The sequence below is a fragment of the Rhodnius prolixus genome, unplaced genomic scaffold (assembly GCF_049639745.1).
Source record: "Rhodnius prolixus isolate KJV_2025 unplaced genomic scaffold, Rpr scaffold_6, whole genome shotgun sequence".
NCBI lineage: Eukaryota > Metazoa > Arthropoda > Insecta > Hemiptera > Reduviidae > Rhodnius > Rhodnius prolixus.
The window spans coordinates 29,838,026-29,853,871 of record NW_027411634.1 but is presented as its reverse complement, the minus strand read 5'-3'; the positions used below and the strand labels follow the sequence as shown (position 1 = coordinate 29,853,871).

General features: G+C 32.7%; 3 protein-coding genes across 6 annotated transcripts in view; 2 read left to right on the top strand and 1 right to left on the bottom strand.

Annotated features, from left to right (window-relative positions):
• Positions 1 to 124: 124 nt before the first annotated feature.
• Positions 125 to 1,847, bottom strand: LOC141460911 (transmembrane protein 230-like). The gene is made up of 3 exons (XM_074141360.1): positions 1,616 to 1,847; positions 1,417 to 1,539; positions 125 to 1,340 (listed from the first exon to the last, which is right to left on the bottom strand). Exons 1-3 carry the CDS (start codon positions 1,694 to 1,696, stop codon positions 1,203 to 1,205), a joined length of 342 nt encoding a protein of 113 aa, XP_073997461.1. The 5' UTR covers positions 1,697 to 1,847; the 3' UTR covers positions 125 to 1,202.
• Positions 1,848 to 1,971: 124 nt separating this feature from the next.
• On the top strand, positions 1,972 to 5,343 carry LOC141460910 (uncharacterized). 2 transcript variants are annotated; one of them, XM_074141359.1, is made up of 3 exons: positions 1,972 to 2,136; positions 2,857 to 3,732; positions 3,817 to 5,343. In XM_074141359.1, exons 2-3 carry the CDS (start codon positions 3,411 to 3,413, stop codon positions 3,831 to 3,833), a joined length of 339 nt encoding a protein of 112 aa, XP_073997460.1. In that variant the 5' UTR covers positions 1,972 to 2,136; positions 2,857 to 3,410; the 3' UTR covers positions 3,834 to 5,343. The 2 variants fall into 2 exon arrangements, with proteins under 2 accessions (XP_073997460.1, XP_073997459.1); XM_074141358.1 differs by having other exon boundaries at positions 1,986 to 2,136; positions 2,857 to 3,089; positions 3,290 to 5,342.
• An 895-nt stretch (positions 5,344 to 6,238) lies between these two features.
• Positions 6,239 to 15,846, top strand: part of LOC141460903 (glycine N-acyltransferase-like protein 3) — a 73,212-nt gene continuing 63,604 nt past the window's right edge. Inside the window, exons 1-3 of one of the 3 annotated variants that reach the window (XM_074141343.1) lie at positions 11,714 to 13,043; positions 13,162 to 13,227; positions 15,581 to 15,690. In XM_074141343.1, the coding sequence (XP_073997444.1) occupies positions 15,583 to 15,690 (108 nt within the window). In that variant the 5' untranslated portion in view covers positions 11,714 to 13,043; positions 13,162 to 13,227; positions 15,581 to 15,582. The other 2 variants (XM_074141341.1, XM_074141342.1) reach the window with 2 other exon arrangements.

Here is a 15,846-nt window from a genome sequence, read left to right as displayed (position 1 = left end):
GTGAGGATTGTATCACAGTAGAAAGGGTGTAAGTAGGTGGTTGATAAGGACGCCCTTGGTGATAATTAGTAAGTACTGCATTTAGAAAACTAGGTCCATTGGGAAGTATTAAGTAAAATACAAGTAATTACAGCCAATTTTATTATAAAAATTATAATTTTTATAAAGTAGCTTCTACAAAGTAACAAAAATATCAAGTGCTTGCCAAAAAAATTTATAAGCATTATTATAACCTAATGGTAACTACTTTTTTCTCTCAACAATCGAAATCGTAAAATAAAAATCAATATCTGAACTTGCAAATAAATAAGATTTTCAATCTTTTTGAGATTCTCAATAAGGATTAAAAAATTAATGCCGATTTTTCAGGAACGCAATTAGGTGTCGTGGACGGAGGCGACAAGCAAACATATTACTGTAAATTTCTTTTATTAACCATTAAATAAAATCCAAGGCCCAGACCGGGAATCGAACGCAGTACCACAATACTATGGCTATAGTATTATAATATTATTATATAATATTATAGCTTTACAGGTTTCGCCTCTAACCGTTCGGCTACCGTGGCACCTTCAAGAAGAGTTGATTTCAGTTACACTGTTTAAATCACCGTATCTGTTGAAAATATTATATAGACTGTTTCTTTCGGAATCAAAATTTAGTTCAAAGAACACGATGGGTCGAGTGTCTATGTATCTGAAACACTTTAAAGAAATGATAAGTAACTGATGTATGGATGGCATTTTCCACTTTCACTTACAAATCGTTCTTTGATGTTTTAATAAAATTGATCCTTGAGCAAACACCGAATTTATTTGTAACCCAACCCCCGATTTTTATTAAATCCACAAGTAAGTGAATGAAACGATGAATGAATTTTATAGGACGTGTATGTAGCGTATGGCAAGTACATATATCAACGAAATCGTAAAATTCACAATGTGACCAAACATAAAAGATGACTCGAGTTTGGTCAAATGTTAACAGAAAAAATGTATAAGAATTAAAATAATCTTTTTACTTAACAAGAACAGAATATTGTTAGGTTGCAGAAAAAAAGAAGTTTTGTTAATACTAATCTTGAAAATATCATTGTAGAAGAAGTGTTCTTTTGTGGGCTTAAATTAATATCGGTTTTGTGTAAACTAGAATACTATAAAATAAAACCATGTCAGTAATTTCAAAGTAACAAAAGCGAAAAGTTACTCAAACTCCGGAATCTCATCAAATGAAAAGCCATGATAACCTCTGTAGGCATAATAAGCAATACGTATATGGTAGGCACCTGGTAGGAACGTAAGCACACCAAGAATAAATATAGGCCAAGTGCGATCACCGTACTGAAAAAAAATTAAAGATTATTCAGACTAAGATAAGATTTTTAATACATATAGGACTGTGCAAAGTTTAACATACTTTTGTGTCTAGATGACCTGTTACAATCAAAATTCCAGTTATTAAGAGGAAAATGCCCCCAAGAAATAACATTGCAGCCAAGCATATTGCTTTCCATGGTATCTTCGGCGTTTCATGGCTAAACTGTTTAAAATTATACTTCAACTTACTACACGCATTACTGTAATATGTAATAAAAAATAGTGAAAAAAGAGAATACCTGCTCGTCAATGTAACTGTCATCTGTTTTTTTATGAAGTTTTCTGTACTTTACACTACTAAAACTCCGATTTTCCTTCATTTGAAATGAATTTCAACTTAACAAATCACATTACAAAAATAAATGTCTGAACCGCTAGGAATGTAGTTTGACTAATTAGAAAGAAAAAAAAAATTCATGACTTAAATTCGTTATTCACCTCAGCAATTGATAACCTGGTGTTCATAACCTTTTGTGATGTAACTAAGTGCACATTTTGGCGGTTAATTCAATTCTGACATAGTGAGTCACGAGCGCTATCTATAAACTTAACTAAAAAGTAAAAACCTTCTTCCAATTTCTTTTAGGCCAATTGGGGTGATAGGATGCGTCTTGCCTTTGGAAATTTCATTTGTAAAAGTTACCAATATTCATTTAATTATCGTTCAAGATAAAATTATTATTTTTTTCCAGAAAAACAATCTAGTCATGAAACTTATCACTTCAAATCAAGATGCAACTTAACTACTTTTGATTTTGAGGTAAAGTTGATTATACATAAGATACACATTTTTTTCCACAATTAGTATTCATACTTTTACTTCGAAGAACTTGTCCAGGAAATTTGATTCTAAAATAGATTTCTTTAAGCTTAAAAAACAATTGAAGACCAGTTTACTCCATCACTTATTGAGTTTTAGAATTTTTAGAAAAAGAAATCCAGTGAATAAACAAAATAAGTAATAGGGTAAAACGCATAAAATAAATTTTTAAGAAAGATCAGTGGGAAGTATTAATCTCGTTTTGATGCTTCTAAAAATTGGGTCGTTCAAGGAACATTCATTTTTGACTAAGGTTTCGACACATATAAATTCTAAATTTAAGGAAGGTATTACTCATACAATTTTTTTTTTTTTTTTTTACATTATTTATTAGAACGATGGAGGCCATCTTTAGCTATAAAATATTTATATGTATTTAAAAAGAAGACTAATTGTTACCTAGTTAGTAGTGCAGAAGGTTGAATAAATATATAGAGTCAAGCAGTTTTTGCGTAACAACTTATACATAATTATATATCAACAGGATCCATTTAATACTTGATACTTTTTTTTAAAAAAAATCCTTGTAATTTTTTGTTCCAAATACACTTGGAGAGACAATTTTTTATTTCTATACCAAAGGTTTTTACTTTTCTTTAGATTTTGGTTGCTTAAATTTATATTTGTCAGTTGAATTCTGCTTTTTTATTTTTGGCCCAGTATGTCGTGAAATGAAGAGAATTTGGGCTTGTGAGCATCATAAAAGTAGCCAGTTGAGATGGTTAGAGCACATAGAAAAAATAATGACGGTGTTGCAAAACGGCGGTAAGCCTGGAGTTTCAAGAATAAAATGAAGATACCTTACCTAGCTGCAGGATGTTGAAAAAAAACAATTGTTGATTGGTGGTGGTGAACAATGACCCAAAAACGACAGAAGCGGCAGCAGCTGTATGGTATTTTGGTTTTGGATTTGTTTTAGTACTTATTAAATTAGATAATAAGTAAATTTCTTTATTGAAAAACTAAATTTAGAACTTCTCAAGTTGGAAAATGTGTATTTTTGTATGTAAAAGAAAACTAATTATTACGCTAGCTGTTATCACAACTTCCACGCATTTAATTACACTAATTTTAAAAATAGTAGTTTTAGCAGTTGCAGCAGTAGCTAAAGCAGCAGGAGCATAGCAGAAGTTGCAGAAGCTGTAGCAGAGCTTGCAGTAGCAGCAGTTGAAGTATCTGTGGCAGTTGTAGCAGTTGCATATGTAGCAGTAGTGATGGCAGAGCGCAGTATTAGAAGAATAGCAGTTGCAGTATACTACAGAAGACTACAGCAGTTTATAGCAGTTGTAGCAGTAGCTGTAGTAGTAGCTGTAGTAGGAGGAGCTCAGCAGCAGGAGTGTAGCAGCAATTGCAGCAGCAGCAGTGGCCGTAGCTGTAGTAGCAGTTGCAGTAGCAGCAATAGTAGCAGCAGCAGCAGTGGCAGCAGCTGTAGTAGCAGTAGCAGATGCAGCAGTTGGAGCATAGCAGTAGTTGCAGTAGGAGCAGCAACAGTAGCTGTAGCAGCAGGAAGAAGCAGTTGCAGTATCAGTAGCAGCAGTAGGTGCAGCAGTTGCCGTAGCATTAGCAGCAGCTGCTTATCTTTAACTTATTCTTATTTAATTATACTAATTTTGAAAATAGTTGCAGTAGCCGAGTAGCAGTTGCACGCATTTGCCGTTTTAGCCGAAGCGGTAGCAGCAGTTACAAAAGCAGAAGATTAGCAGTTGAAGAAGTTGTAGCTGAATTTGTAACAGTAGCAGTTGCAGTAGCGGTAGCAGCAGTTGTAGTAGCAGCAGTTGGAGCTGTAGAAGATGTAGCAGTTGCAGCTGTAGCAGCAGTTGTAGCAGTAGCTTTGCAGCAGTAACAGTTGCAGCAGTAGCAGTTTTAATAGCGATGGTACCAATAGCAGTTGAAGCAGTAGAAGCGTACCAGCAGGAGTAGCAGCTTGCATTAGTAGCAGTGGCAATATCTGAAGTAGCAGTTGTAGCAGTAGCAGAAACAGGAGGAGTGTAGCTGCACTTGCAATAACAGAAGAGTAGCAGTTGAAGTACAGTAACAGTAATTGGAGCTGTACAAGAAACAACAGTTGCAGCTGTAACACCAGCTTTGCAGCAGTAACAGTTGCAGTAATTGTAGTTTCAATAGCGATGGCACCAATAGCAGTTAAAGCAGTAGCTGTTGCAGTAGGAGCGTACCAGCAGGGGTAGCAGCTTGCAGTAGTAGCAGTGGCAATAGCTGAAGTAGCAGTTGCAGCAGTAGCAGAAACAGGAGGAGTGTAGCAGCAGTTGCAGTAGAAGCAGTAACAGCAAGCGCAGCAGCAGCAGCAAGGAGCAGTTGTTGCATCAGCAGCAGTAGCAGCAGTGGTGGTAACAGCATTAGCTGTGGCAGTAGTTTCAATTGCGGCCGCAGCTGATGAATTAACAGCAGCATCTCTTTTTGTCAACTTACTCTTATTTAGGTGTACTAATTTTAGTAGCGATTGCTGTTACAGTTGTCGCAGCAGTAGTAGTAGCGTTTGCAGTGGCAGAAGTTGCATTAGCTGTACCAGCAGATGCAGAAGCTGTAACAGTTGGATTGCATTTGCAGCATTAGTGATGGCATAGCTGCAGTTTCAGAAGAATAGCAGTTGCAGTATCTGTAGCAGATGTTGCAGTAACAGCAGTAGGAGTTGATGCAGTTGCACTAGCTGTGGAAGTAGTTGACATGTTTTTGCAGTTAACATGTTTTTGCAGTTAACATGTTTTTGCAGTTAACATGGTACTTTTTAAGCATTAATTTAATTTGCTACTTTTTAACCATAGAGCTAGTGTATATTAAAAATACGTAGTATACACTCCTAGTATATATTTTTAAGTGCACACTTTTTCATCTTAATTTAAGTCCATCAATATCTGAGGGACGTTACGTCCTTTCAGTAACTTTTCTGTGTTACACCTGACACTAGTCATTGTTTTCTCATTTAGGACCGCACAGTTCATCTCTCTCCCTTTTACTGTAACTAAGCTGTAAAGAGGATCTTGTACAATCAATCAGACATATCTTGAGCTTCGTGCGATTTTTTTTTTAATCTGCACAAATGCACACCAAAACGGATATTTTTGGTACTCAGTTAATAAAGTTTATTTCTACCTTACTAGAATTTTGTGCTTTTTATTATTAAAGATAATTGATGTAAGATTGAAGCTCATTGAACCAGCCAAGGTTGGTTAGAATGATTGTGGCCTACTAAAATGGACATATCTAATACACGGATCCAGAGAGAGCGAACACCCTTCAAAATAAATAAATATAATAAAGTTTTTGGTTGCATTATGATGAAAATAAAACTAACTCTTCTCTGGCTCTTAATTTCTTCATTAGTAGAACGAAGGTTATCTTTTTATATTCTATTCAATTTGTACCCATCCAATCTAATTGGCGAGATTATTAAAACATTAATGATGATTAATTATTATAATAATTTATAATCATTTGCAGTAGATTTATCCCTCCTAAGATTTGTAGATTCTGTATCCACCACTGGGAAATTTCCGCGACGTGAGTTTTCTTAGGAGACCAATTTCTTCCCTCTTTCAAGTCACTTGAAAGAAGGACGCTGTACGCTTCCTTAGGTGTTGCCGAGGACGGGGACCTGTGGCCTCTGTAATTAGTGTTTTTAAAAAAGGGTTTAGTAATAATGCAGATTAATTTCATTTTCAAATTATTTCTTTAATTTAGTCAGATGTGTGATTATATTCCCTTAAAGCACTGTTTTATTTTATTTATTTTAAAACAGCGTTACTACTACGAAGTCGTACATCACTGCCAGTAAAGCGCTCCTGCAGGAGTAGGCGGTCATTATAAATTTAAGTGCAACAGTTTGTGTTCGGTTGCAGTTGAACTTCTTGTACATATATTAAAATCACTTAGCTGAAATCTCAAATTTTAGAAATAATATCATTAAAATAAAAATATTAATTCAGGTTCGGTTGGCAACCATGTAATAAATTGGTGAAATGGTTTGTACGAAGGGTGGTAGCTATGGAGGGTAATATTGGTATTGAGTGAGCCGGGCCCCCATAACATGGAGGAGAGAGACCAGTGGAAAACTGTGACCGGCGCTGTTCAGTCTGTGCTGAGTGCCTAGTGCGAGCGGTCGGAAAATCCACCAGCGCCGCCTCCCCGCCCCCGAGCAACACAAAGTGTGCCACCTCCACCCTCCTGTGAGTGTGAGTGTGTGCGTGCAAGGTTTCAGACACAGTCGGCGGTCTTCATCACACACCAGCACACCCACACACTCACACAGGCAGTCCCCAGGAACTCCTTCGCCTCCAGTCCCTACTCCCCCACCTCCTCTACCCTTCCACACCATCGTCGGCCTTTTTTGACCGTCTCGCCGCCTTCTCTCTAGTTCTGGTCCAGGTCAGTTTTACTATTGACTCCTTTCGCGCTCTATCCGCCATACGCATATTCACAGGCACACGCACTTACACACTATACGTACCCTCTACAAATTTCCCCTTAGCCATTTTTTATTTATTTTCTTAAGTATTTCTAAATAGGTACATTAAAGCATTTCTATTATAAATTAATACAGGAAATAAGCTTTTATTAGTTTTAAAAAATTGCATGTTTTTACAACAAATAGTTGGACCAATGCCAACAACAAATAATTGATTCAAATCGTCACGCTTCTATACATAATATTAACATAAAATTTAATTAAAACAGTTAAACAAAATGTCAATGAGAAGCTTCAAAAATACCCTCAAAAAGTGTGATTGTGCCCAGCATTTAATCTCATATATTTTATTTATAATATTAAAACAATTTTGTTTGCATGAAGACACATGTGAAAACACATTTTTCTATTTGCAAGCATGTTACTTTATGACACTGTAACACACGCTAATTTTTTTTTTGTAATACACAAATTATTTCTAATTTTGCTCCGAAAAATATAAAAGAATACATAAAAAATCACTTTTTGAGATGTAAATGGAAGCAATAAAATTAAGATATCGCTTTCTTTTTCTGCACACAATCTCAATTTATCCTCAATAATTAAAAAAAAAAAAGATGAAATTTATGCCCAAAATTACATTAAATTATAATTTTTAGCGAAAATTAAGTAAATATTCTTTTATTTATTAATACATTCATATCTGCATGATGTTTTTGCTGTCCTGGTTGATACCACGTGACTTTTTTTATAGCTTCAGTTCCCTTCTATTAACAGAGTTGCTTTCCTTTATTAATCAATATTAGTTTAAATACTCGATTATAGCATCGAAAAACTTTTAATTACAATAATCAGGAGTCAGATGTTTATTATTTTTTAGAATAGTTCAAGCTTTAGATTGTTCATTGCAACTTATTGACCGAAAATTCAACCTACCGCGTCTTGTATTTGTAAAATTAAAATTCCTTTAAATCCTTTTTTTATCAATTTTGTTTTGGAAAATTTATATTTTTTTCACTTTAGTAAGAGAAAATATTGTTATCGTGCAAATTTTTGATGCGTTTTTACCGTTTTGAGGTCCTCTGAGTACAAAATAGTCTCTCTCTCTCTTACTTTCTCACTCTCTCTCTGTATGTGTTTGTGTACGTGTTTAATGTGCGCGTAGGTGCATGGCGTGTGTGTATCCATCGAAACTCAAAAGCGAAGAAATCGCAGAAAATTCAAATTTTGATATTTTATTTAAGTACCAACAAATCAATAAAGTTTTGGTCAAAATCGATCAACCAAAAGTACCTTTTTGCTGAAACTTAGTTTTTGTTTTTATTTTTATTCTTTTAAAGACTATCTCAAAAACGACTAAACGATTTTTGTTGAACTAATTATGTGTATACGTAGTTCTGCAACTTCTATTTGAAACATTTGTTCAGAAAAATTCACTAAACGCACTTCTAGGGCAAGTGGTGGTTTAGCTATCCTCTAAAATGCCATTTCTGTATTTTTTTTTTACATTATTGTATTCGTGCAAACTTTTAATTTTGATTTTTCTATAGAAATTTTTAAGTCGAGGAATTCCGAACCTGAATCTTGTAATTTTTCTCGGTACTAGTGATTTTTCTGAAACCGACTCAAACAAATTTCTTTTTGTACTTTCAAATCTTCTAGATACTTAGTCTTACACATTTAATGCAAATATTTTTCCAGAAAGTTCCGTTTTATTAGAACAGTTACGAGAGCGGAAAGTTTCGCTTCATACAAAAGTATTGTCCTACTAAAAAAAAGTGATAAACAGAAAATTTCTGTTTAATGTTAATGTTAAATAAAAATTCTACTTTGAGGTTGGTAGTAAGAGAAATTAGAATGTGGATTCATAACATATTTTTTTTTTTCTCTCCTGCTCATTGAAATAAAATACAACAATCGTGCTTCATCGATATCAACAAAATATGGATTCAGTTTCTGGATGAAACATTCACCAAAAATCCCTTTTAAGACTTCATTATCTAACAGCACAACCTTTTATCATAGGCGAGGTCGGGGAAAAAAGTCAAATACCTTATTAGCAAGCCCATAAATAATTACAAATTATTTTTCATTTTTCTCAATTTGTTTTTCTTGGTAACGTTATGAAATTAGAACTTAAGTTCTAAGTTATTGTGTTAAATAAAACTGAGCACTTTTTATATAGAATAATAATGTTTTTGAACCACATCATAATTATTTAAGAGAAAGCTAAAATAAATGAACAACCGAAGAGAAAGATTAAATATAATTCATGATCCAGCATTTTTAAACTATTTTTCTCTATAAAATCGTTAATTGAAAATTAAAAGGCAATTGGTCTCATAGTACCGTTCTTTGGCGTAGAGTTCTTCAAGTAATGTACCTCAGATTTCAAAGTGTTGCTCAAGTTAAGAAAGTAGATGAGAAACTTCAAAGTGATGGATGTCGATTTCGTAACAATAACATAAGTGCTCTAATTGTCGCTACTGAAAAGTTAACATGAAAATTCCACACTAAATGTAGTAACAATTCACAAATGGGCCCTATAAAATCAAGAAACTATCGAACAGATTACTCTGGTGAATGAGTCAAGTATTTGAGGTTCTCCAAAATTGATGGATTTTTTTTCTTGATCGACAACAACTGCTGAGCATTCTGATTCATAGAGTTCGAGCTTATTGCAAAGAAATTAGAGTTCCAGATGATTGGTACGAAGCACGCTCTTCAATATTTCCTTGAAAGAATCGATCGAAAGATGGATGTTTGTCTGAATGTAGTACGAAAGAACTAAGACTCGTTTATTATCGTACTTGTTATTTTGATTTCCAAAATTTTCCGAGAATTCTCTGAATAATCATCGTGAATGATCGAATGCGACACAATTATCATCAATTTTAGCCTAAATCTTAGCTCTGAGTTTTTATAAAGACTTCACCATTAAAATTAGTCGTTTATTATTATCTGGTTGGAGCAGAAATCAGCTTTTCAGCAGAGAAAACTCCTCCACCATCATTTTTCTGTCTGTTTCCGCTTAGCTTTATAAACATAAAACCAATTGGGCGGTTTTTCCAAAGATCTGCCTTAGTTTCGAAACTATGTTTTCTGTAGCACATTCTTGACAGTTTCATCTGATTAATCGTCGGCTTCAAAATGATTGGGAATTTTGATGCGCTTAAAAATTTATATGTTTTACCGTCGTTGAGCAAAACTTGCATTAAGTCTTTCTCAGGTTTAAGAATAATTTCCTTGAATTATAATTCAAAAGTTAATAAATCTGTTTAAGTTAAATAGTAAAGATTTTTTCGTACCTATTTGTGCTCTAGACATACGAATACATTCTTAATAGCGTAGAGGAGACATATGCACATTTATAAAATATCTGACGGGAAGAGACTTATTGTTTGTAGATAGGGAAGCTATTCTTTGCAAATGCCACATCTAGTTCTTTTCCTGTCAGATTTTGTTTATATATATATGTGCCTGCTCTCATTTAAGGTTTAGTCGGAGTATAAACAGCAAGAAAATTAGTTGACAAATAATCTATACTTTGTAACGTAAGTAAATTTTTTTGTAACCGTATTTCAATCCGCGCGACAATTATTCAATTAAATCTGGACACTAAAATTGTACTTTTATTATTGACTAAATGAAAGTGAAGCCAGCTGTTATTTTATTTAACTGCTTAGGTTTAAACACTTTAATGGTTTCAAGCATCTTTGTCAGAAAATTTGAGCTTATAAAAGTATTATAATATAAAGGAACTTTAAAGCAACGAACCTTTCCACTTTTTTTATAACGACCATTCCCAATATAATAACAGTAGTGTTACCAGATAAAAATAGAGTTTACGCAAAATTATGGGATGCCTAGTTGAAATAAATTTAATCTTTTTGAACCCCATTAATTTTTGATTTGCAAGAAAATTTTACAAGAAGCAGGCTGCGCATTGCTGTTATCTTTAGTAACAACTATTCTTGAACATAAGAAGATTTTTTTTTGCTAAATTCGTTGAAATTGCATGAATACAGCCTATTTTTCGTGCCTATATGATTTCTTGATTGAATGGAATCTGTCTGAACTGTCAATGTTTAACGACACCACAGTTATTGAGTTTGCAGTAGTCACTGTAAGTCAGCATTTTTGTACACTACATTACAAATTAAAGCTTAAAGCTTTTATACAAAGAATGTTTACAAATCGAGAACATTGCGAAATTGATCTATACAATTTCGCCCAAGAAAAAAGTTCGCAGCAGAAAGATGAATCAGCAACAAACAACTGATTTCTTGCTAATTTTTCGCACTGTTCCATTCTTTGACAATGATGAATTACGTAGATGATATCGTATTTCGATAGCAATTGTTTCTTAAAATCAATTTTAGGGTAGAATAACTACGATTATCAGATGCCTATAAAATGCAATAAAGCACGCACACTTCTTTCTCAATTGAAATTCAGAATTTCAATATTTAACTCAGTTACGTTGTTACTTCGTAAATCGTACATTAAAATGGAAACTAGTGGAAAGTCTGCTATCTTTCCCCAGAACAGCCCAAAAATAATATATACTTTTTTTTATAATTATTCAAATAAAATTTATAGATCTATGTTCCAGGAACTTTAGAGTAAATCGTAAATGCTATATACGAGAAAATCTCAAAAGGGTGAACATTTTTTTAAAAGTAGTTATCTGGAAAATCCGCATGTTTTTAGTGGGGTGCTAAGCAATGTGTAGGCGACGTTATATTTTCACGATATGTTCTGAAAATTGTGTTCAACTTGAACATTTCATACCGAATATGTTTCTGTAAATATATTTTACACAATAAATTGTATACAGTAATCTAGGGCGTTTATAGTAATTTGTTTATTAGTAAGTTATTAAATATTTATTGTGCACATAAATATTTTGTATTAACAATTTCATTTTAAATAATAACATAATTTTAATAAAAATAATAATATTAATATTTTAAATTAAATAATCATAAATATCTGAATATTTAAATTTAAATATTCAAATATTTTTATAAATATTTATAGCATTATTTAAATGAATGCAAATAAAAGCTCCACTCGAAGTAGATCATGCGATTATTAATTACCGTTCATGTATTTACTATTCTTTGAGTTTACTTATGTAAATGTCTAATAATTGAGATAAAAAAGTTTACATTAGCATTCTTTGAAGAGCCTGCTGGAAAAAAGCATATCCTAAGGGAAGTCTATATTACTATTTCGAGAAGAAAGTTCGTTAGAATTACAGTAACCAGAATTGGGTACAAAATATTACAAAATTGGGACACATCCAAAATGGGTGGCTGGTTTATAGAATTTATTTTAAGCAATTTAGTTGAAACGTCAGTATCCGGTCATATTCGGAAAACGTACCACTTCCTCTTTCTAAAATGCTCGTTTTAACTTTTATATTTTTTTTTTAATTCTGACTTTCGGAAAAATATGTAATTATTAGTAACACTTTTCAGCATGTAAACACGTACATACCCAACGTAATATAAAATTAGGGCATCTTGCTCTCATCGCTTTTTGGGTAGAATGTTATTGTATACACTTACAGACTTATTTTTTAAAACAACATGTTTGTTTGGACACCGGGGACCTCAAAACGGATATGTCAAGCGAAAACTCTGATTTTCTCCGAATAAAACTTGGATATTTAGAAAATTTGACGCTTTTGCTATCCTTTTACTTATATGCTTATAAAAACAAAAAAAAAACTTTAATTTGAAAATTAGTCTTTAGCTGAAACAAATAATTATTCTTTCAAAAACCTCGACTTCTCGAGTAGTGGCCAAGAAATAAAGTGGGTGAAATTTACTGGTTGTTTAGCTGCCTTCTCGCTATATATTTTACATTTTATTGTTACAAATTACAACCTAGGTTTCTTTACTTATGATTGAGTAAATAATTACCACATAATTAGATGGTTGCCGAATTTTCTTTGAATAATTTTTAGGAAGGTAAAATTATATCGATATCACTTGCAAGGTTTCAGTGCAGTAAACGGAAGAACCGGCTCCTCTCGCTAAATAATTATTTGAATTATTTTGCCTTTCAATTGATTTAAATGTTCGGGATTGTATGAAAGGCTTTACTAAACGTCTTAAGGGATACCCTAATGAATAATAACTTTTATCAATGTGTCTTTGATTAGTATTGGTACTGGCCACTTGAAAAACTCGCCGTAATTTGCGAGTGGGTCTTGGTTGATGCTTTCCTTTCGCTTTGTCGTTACTTTCTCCTTTCTCTTGGCTTAAAGCCACTGCAACAACTTTAAGACTAAGGAAGTTTAGTTGAAAAACAGAAAATTGTAGCTGTAACAACAATATGAAAAGATGATAAATCACTAGAAGAAATCTATCTGTCTTTCTAAGCATGCATTTAGACAATAAGTTTCTAACCTTGGGTACGTAAAACATTATATTTTTATTTTTTATTATTTCAATTTCAAACATTTACACCGTCTCTGTTTTTACTCCTTCTGGTGGTATAAATTTGGCAAGTAATTTGTACCTTATTTTAAGAATCTATCTGACAATTGATTTAGAAGAGGCAAAGGAGATGGAAAAAAACCTAGAAGAATAATGAAGGTAATAAAAATTATAGGCGGAAACATAGTAGATAAAACCGTTAAATGTCTGAGAGCGAGAATAGGAATATGGAGGAATAAAACAGTTAAGGGGTAATAGGAGCACAATAAGCGATTCGACGCTGTCTGAAACAGCTCTTTAAATTTGAGATATGTGTCTATAATTTGAGTTTATCCTGTCACTTAAACATTTAAATCCTGAATGTTAACTTCTAAGAGTTCGATACAGGTGATGAATGTGAGGTTCCTATGTAGGCAGAACGTGTAGACAATGTAAGGATCTGGGAATAATGCACTCTTATCCAGCAATTGACATAGTCGAATGAGTCGAAAAGAACGAACGCTAAGAGGTTTTCTTCTTACTAGGACCGCCTGGTTTTTCTCTATAGCATTAAGTTCATCTCTCATTGTTATATGTCATTGTTAACGAAATATTATCCATTCTGTTTTGACTATAACATCCTGGATTAAAAATTATAAATTTTCTAATAAATATTTTTTAAGATAATTGTCTGAATTAGTTACTCGGGCTTGTCTCTGTCTATCCCAGTTCAGTTTCGAACCCTCTAAAAAAAAGTGGTTTAGTTCTCGAAATCGGACAGCGGCTAGTCTTAGATTTAATGATGTCGTTTTCTAACAAATTGGTTGTTTTCTACCATTCTGTTTCTTATTAAGTTTCTGATTCCTTTTCTATCCCATTTCTACAGAGTAGTTGTCTACTGAAAATAATACAAAAAAATAAATAGGTAGATAAAAAGTAATTAAAGAATCAACCTTTAGTGATCTCCTTACATAAGTAATTATGCTAATCAAACAACCTTTAAACTCAGTTTATTTTAATTCACAATAGCGCTGTATAGCACAGAATTTAGGCTCAATAGTGTTTTTACAAATTTTTGGCCAGATAACTCGTGGTGTTCAAATTTGATTATTCAGTTTTTGGAGGGGGGGGGTTTGAAATCGGTTCTAACGGTTTGACTATCATTTTTACCAATTCTGCTGCTAAGAGAAGGTTTCCTGTCGTACAAAATTTCAATTTGGAGTTTTCACCCAAAATGTTCGTTTTTGAGGAGGCCCTTTTAGTCGATAAAGTGGTTTTTATAGGTTGATCTGTATTGTTTGTGGAGCAGCAGTATTTATTTAACAGTATATATTTCGAATCGGTGTCACCAAGAGCTAAATTGGTTTTTGGGTAAAAAAAAAAAAATAAATAAATCTTATCTCTTAGGCATCATTTTAATTTAATAAGCAGCTTTATTACCTTCTAATAATAATAATTGGAATTAAAGATATTAGTAAAATTCCAAATTTGAAGAAAAATGTGATTAGCGGAAATTTCACTTTACTAAATAAATTTTCAATAGGATGAAAAAATAATTGCCATTTCAGTCGTGATACATATTCTGCCGAGCTTTCGACCAAGGGACTAGGTCATCTTCAAGGCTAGTTTACAAAGTAATATTTTTACATTACAGGGTTGGTGTGTCTTCTGTCTTATCTTGTCCATGAACAGACAAGACAGAAGACACACCAACCCTGTAATGTAAAAATATTACTTTGTAAACTAGCCTTGAAGATGTCTTTAGTCCCTAGGTCGAAAGCTCGGCAGAATATGTATCACGACTGAAATGGCAATTATTTTTTCATCCTATTGAAACTATGAATTAGTCACCAAAAATAATGAACAACAATAAATAAATTTAGTGTATTTTAGTGTTTTTTTTGTCCAAAATAGTTCCAACAAATTTTCATTACGTTAATTACGGTAAGGGTAAGTCATGTGACTGTTTCCAACCAGAAAGACAGCTAATTTTGTATATTTGAAACATTAATGGCATACATGTACATAGATCTCTACATTTAATGCAACAATGCCGTCATTAATTTAATGTTTATAGGAATTAATAATATATACTTCTTTCTTCTTAATACAGACTCCCCAAGAGGAATGAAATACTCATGAATGAGAACACATCCTTCTTCGATAAATAAAAAATAATTGGGTTTATTTGCAGCCAGCTTGTAAAGTTTACCTCAACGAATAACCTTTGCACTTTTACAATTAGATCAGCTACTAGGAAATTCCTAGTAACCGCAAGAAGAGTCAATATTAAACGGAATAGAATTGCTTAAAGAGGATATTCAGTACATTTATAATGAACAGTTCAGATATTTCAGTTTTGCACCTTTCGCTTTTGCAATGTTATATAATGTAGTAATTATGGTGCACAACTTTATGTTACATAAGTTTCAGCAAGCCTAACTCCCTGATGCAAAAAACCATTTTCATATAAAAAATTACAAATTCAGTTTATCACAGTATCTAATTCTCTCTCTTTCTTTTTTTGCTCTAGAAATGGAAGAAGAGATTATAGCCGAAGGAAAGAATTTTCGACTTGTACCAAAAGAAGAGCTTGAAGAAATAATGGAATACCTAGAACAATATTTACCTTATTCGCTAAAGGTAAGTGCCATTTTTTTTTTATTAATTCTAAACTATATGAAATGTTGTGAATGAATTTTTATGTAAGTATGAATATAATACATTATCTCAATCTTTTTAACGGAACGCTATATTTTGTTGAAAATTAAAATTATCATTTATTAGAGTATATTTTTA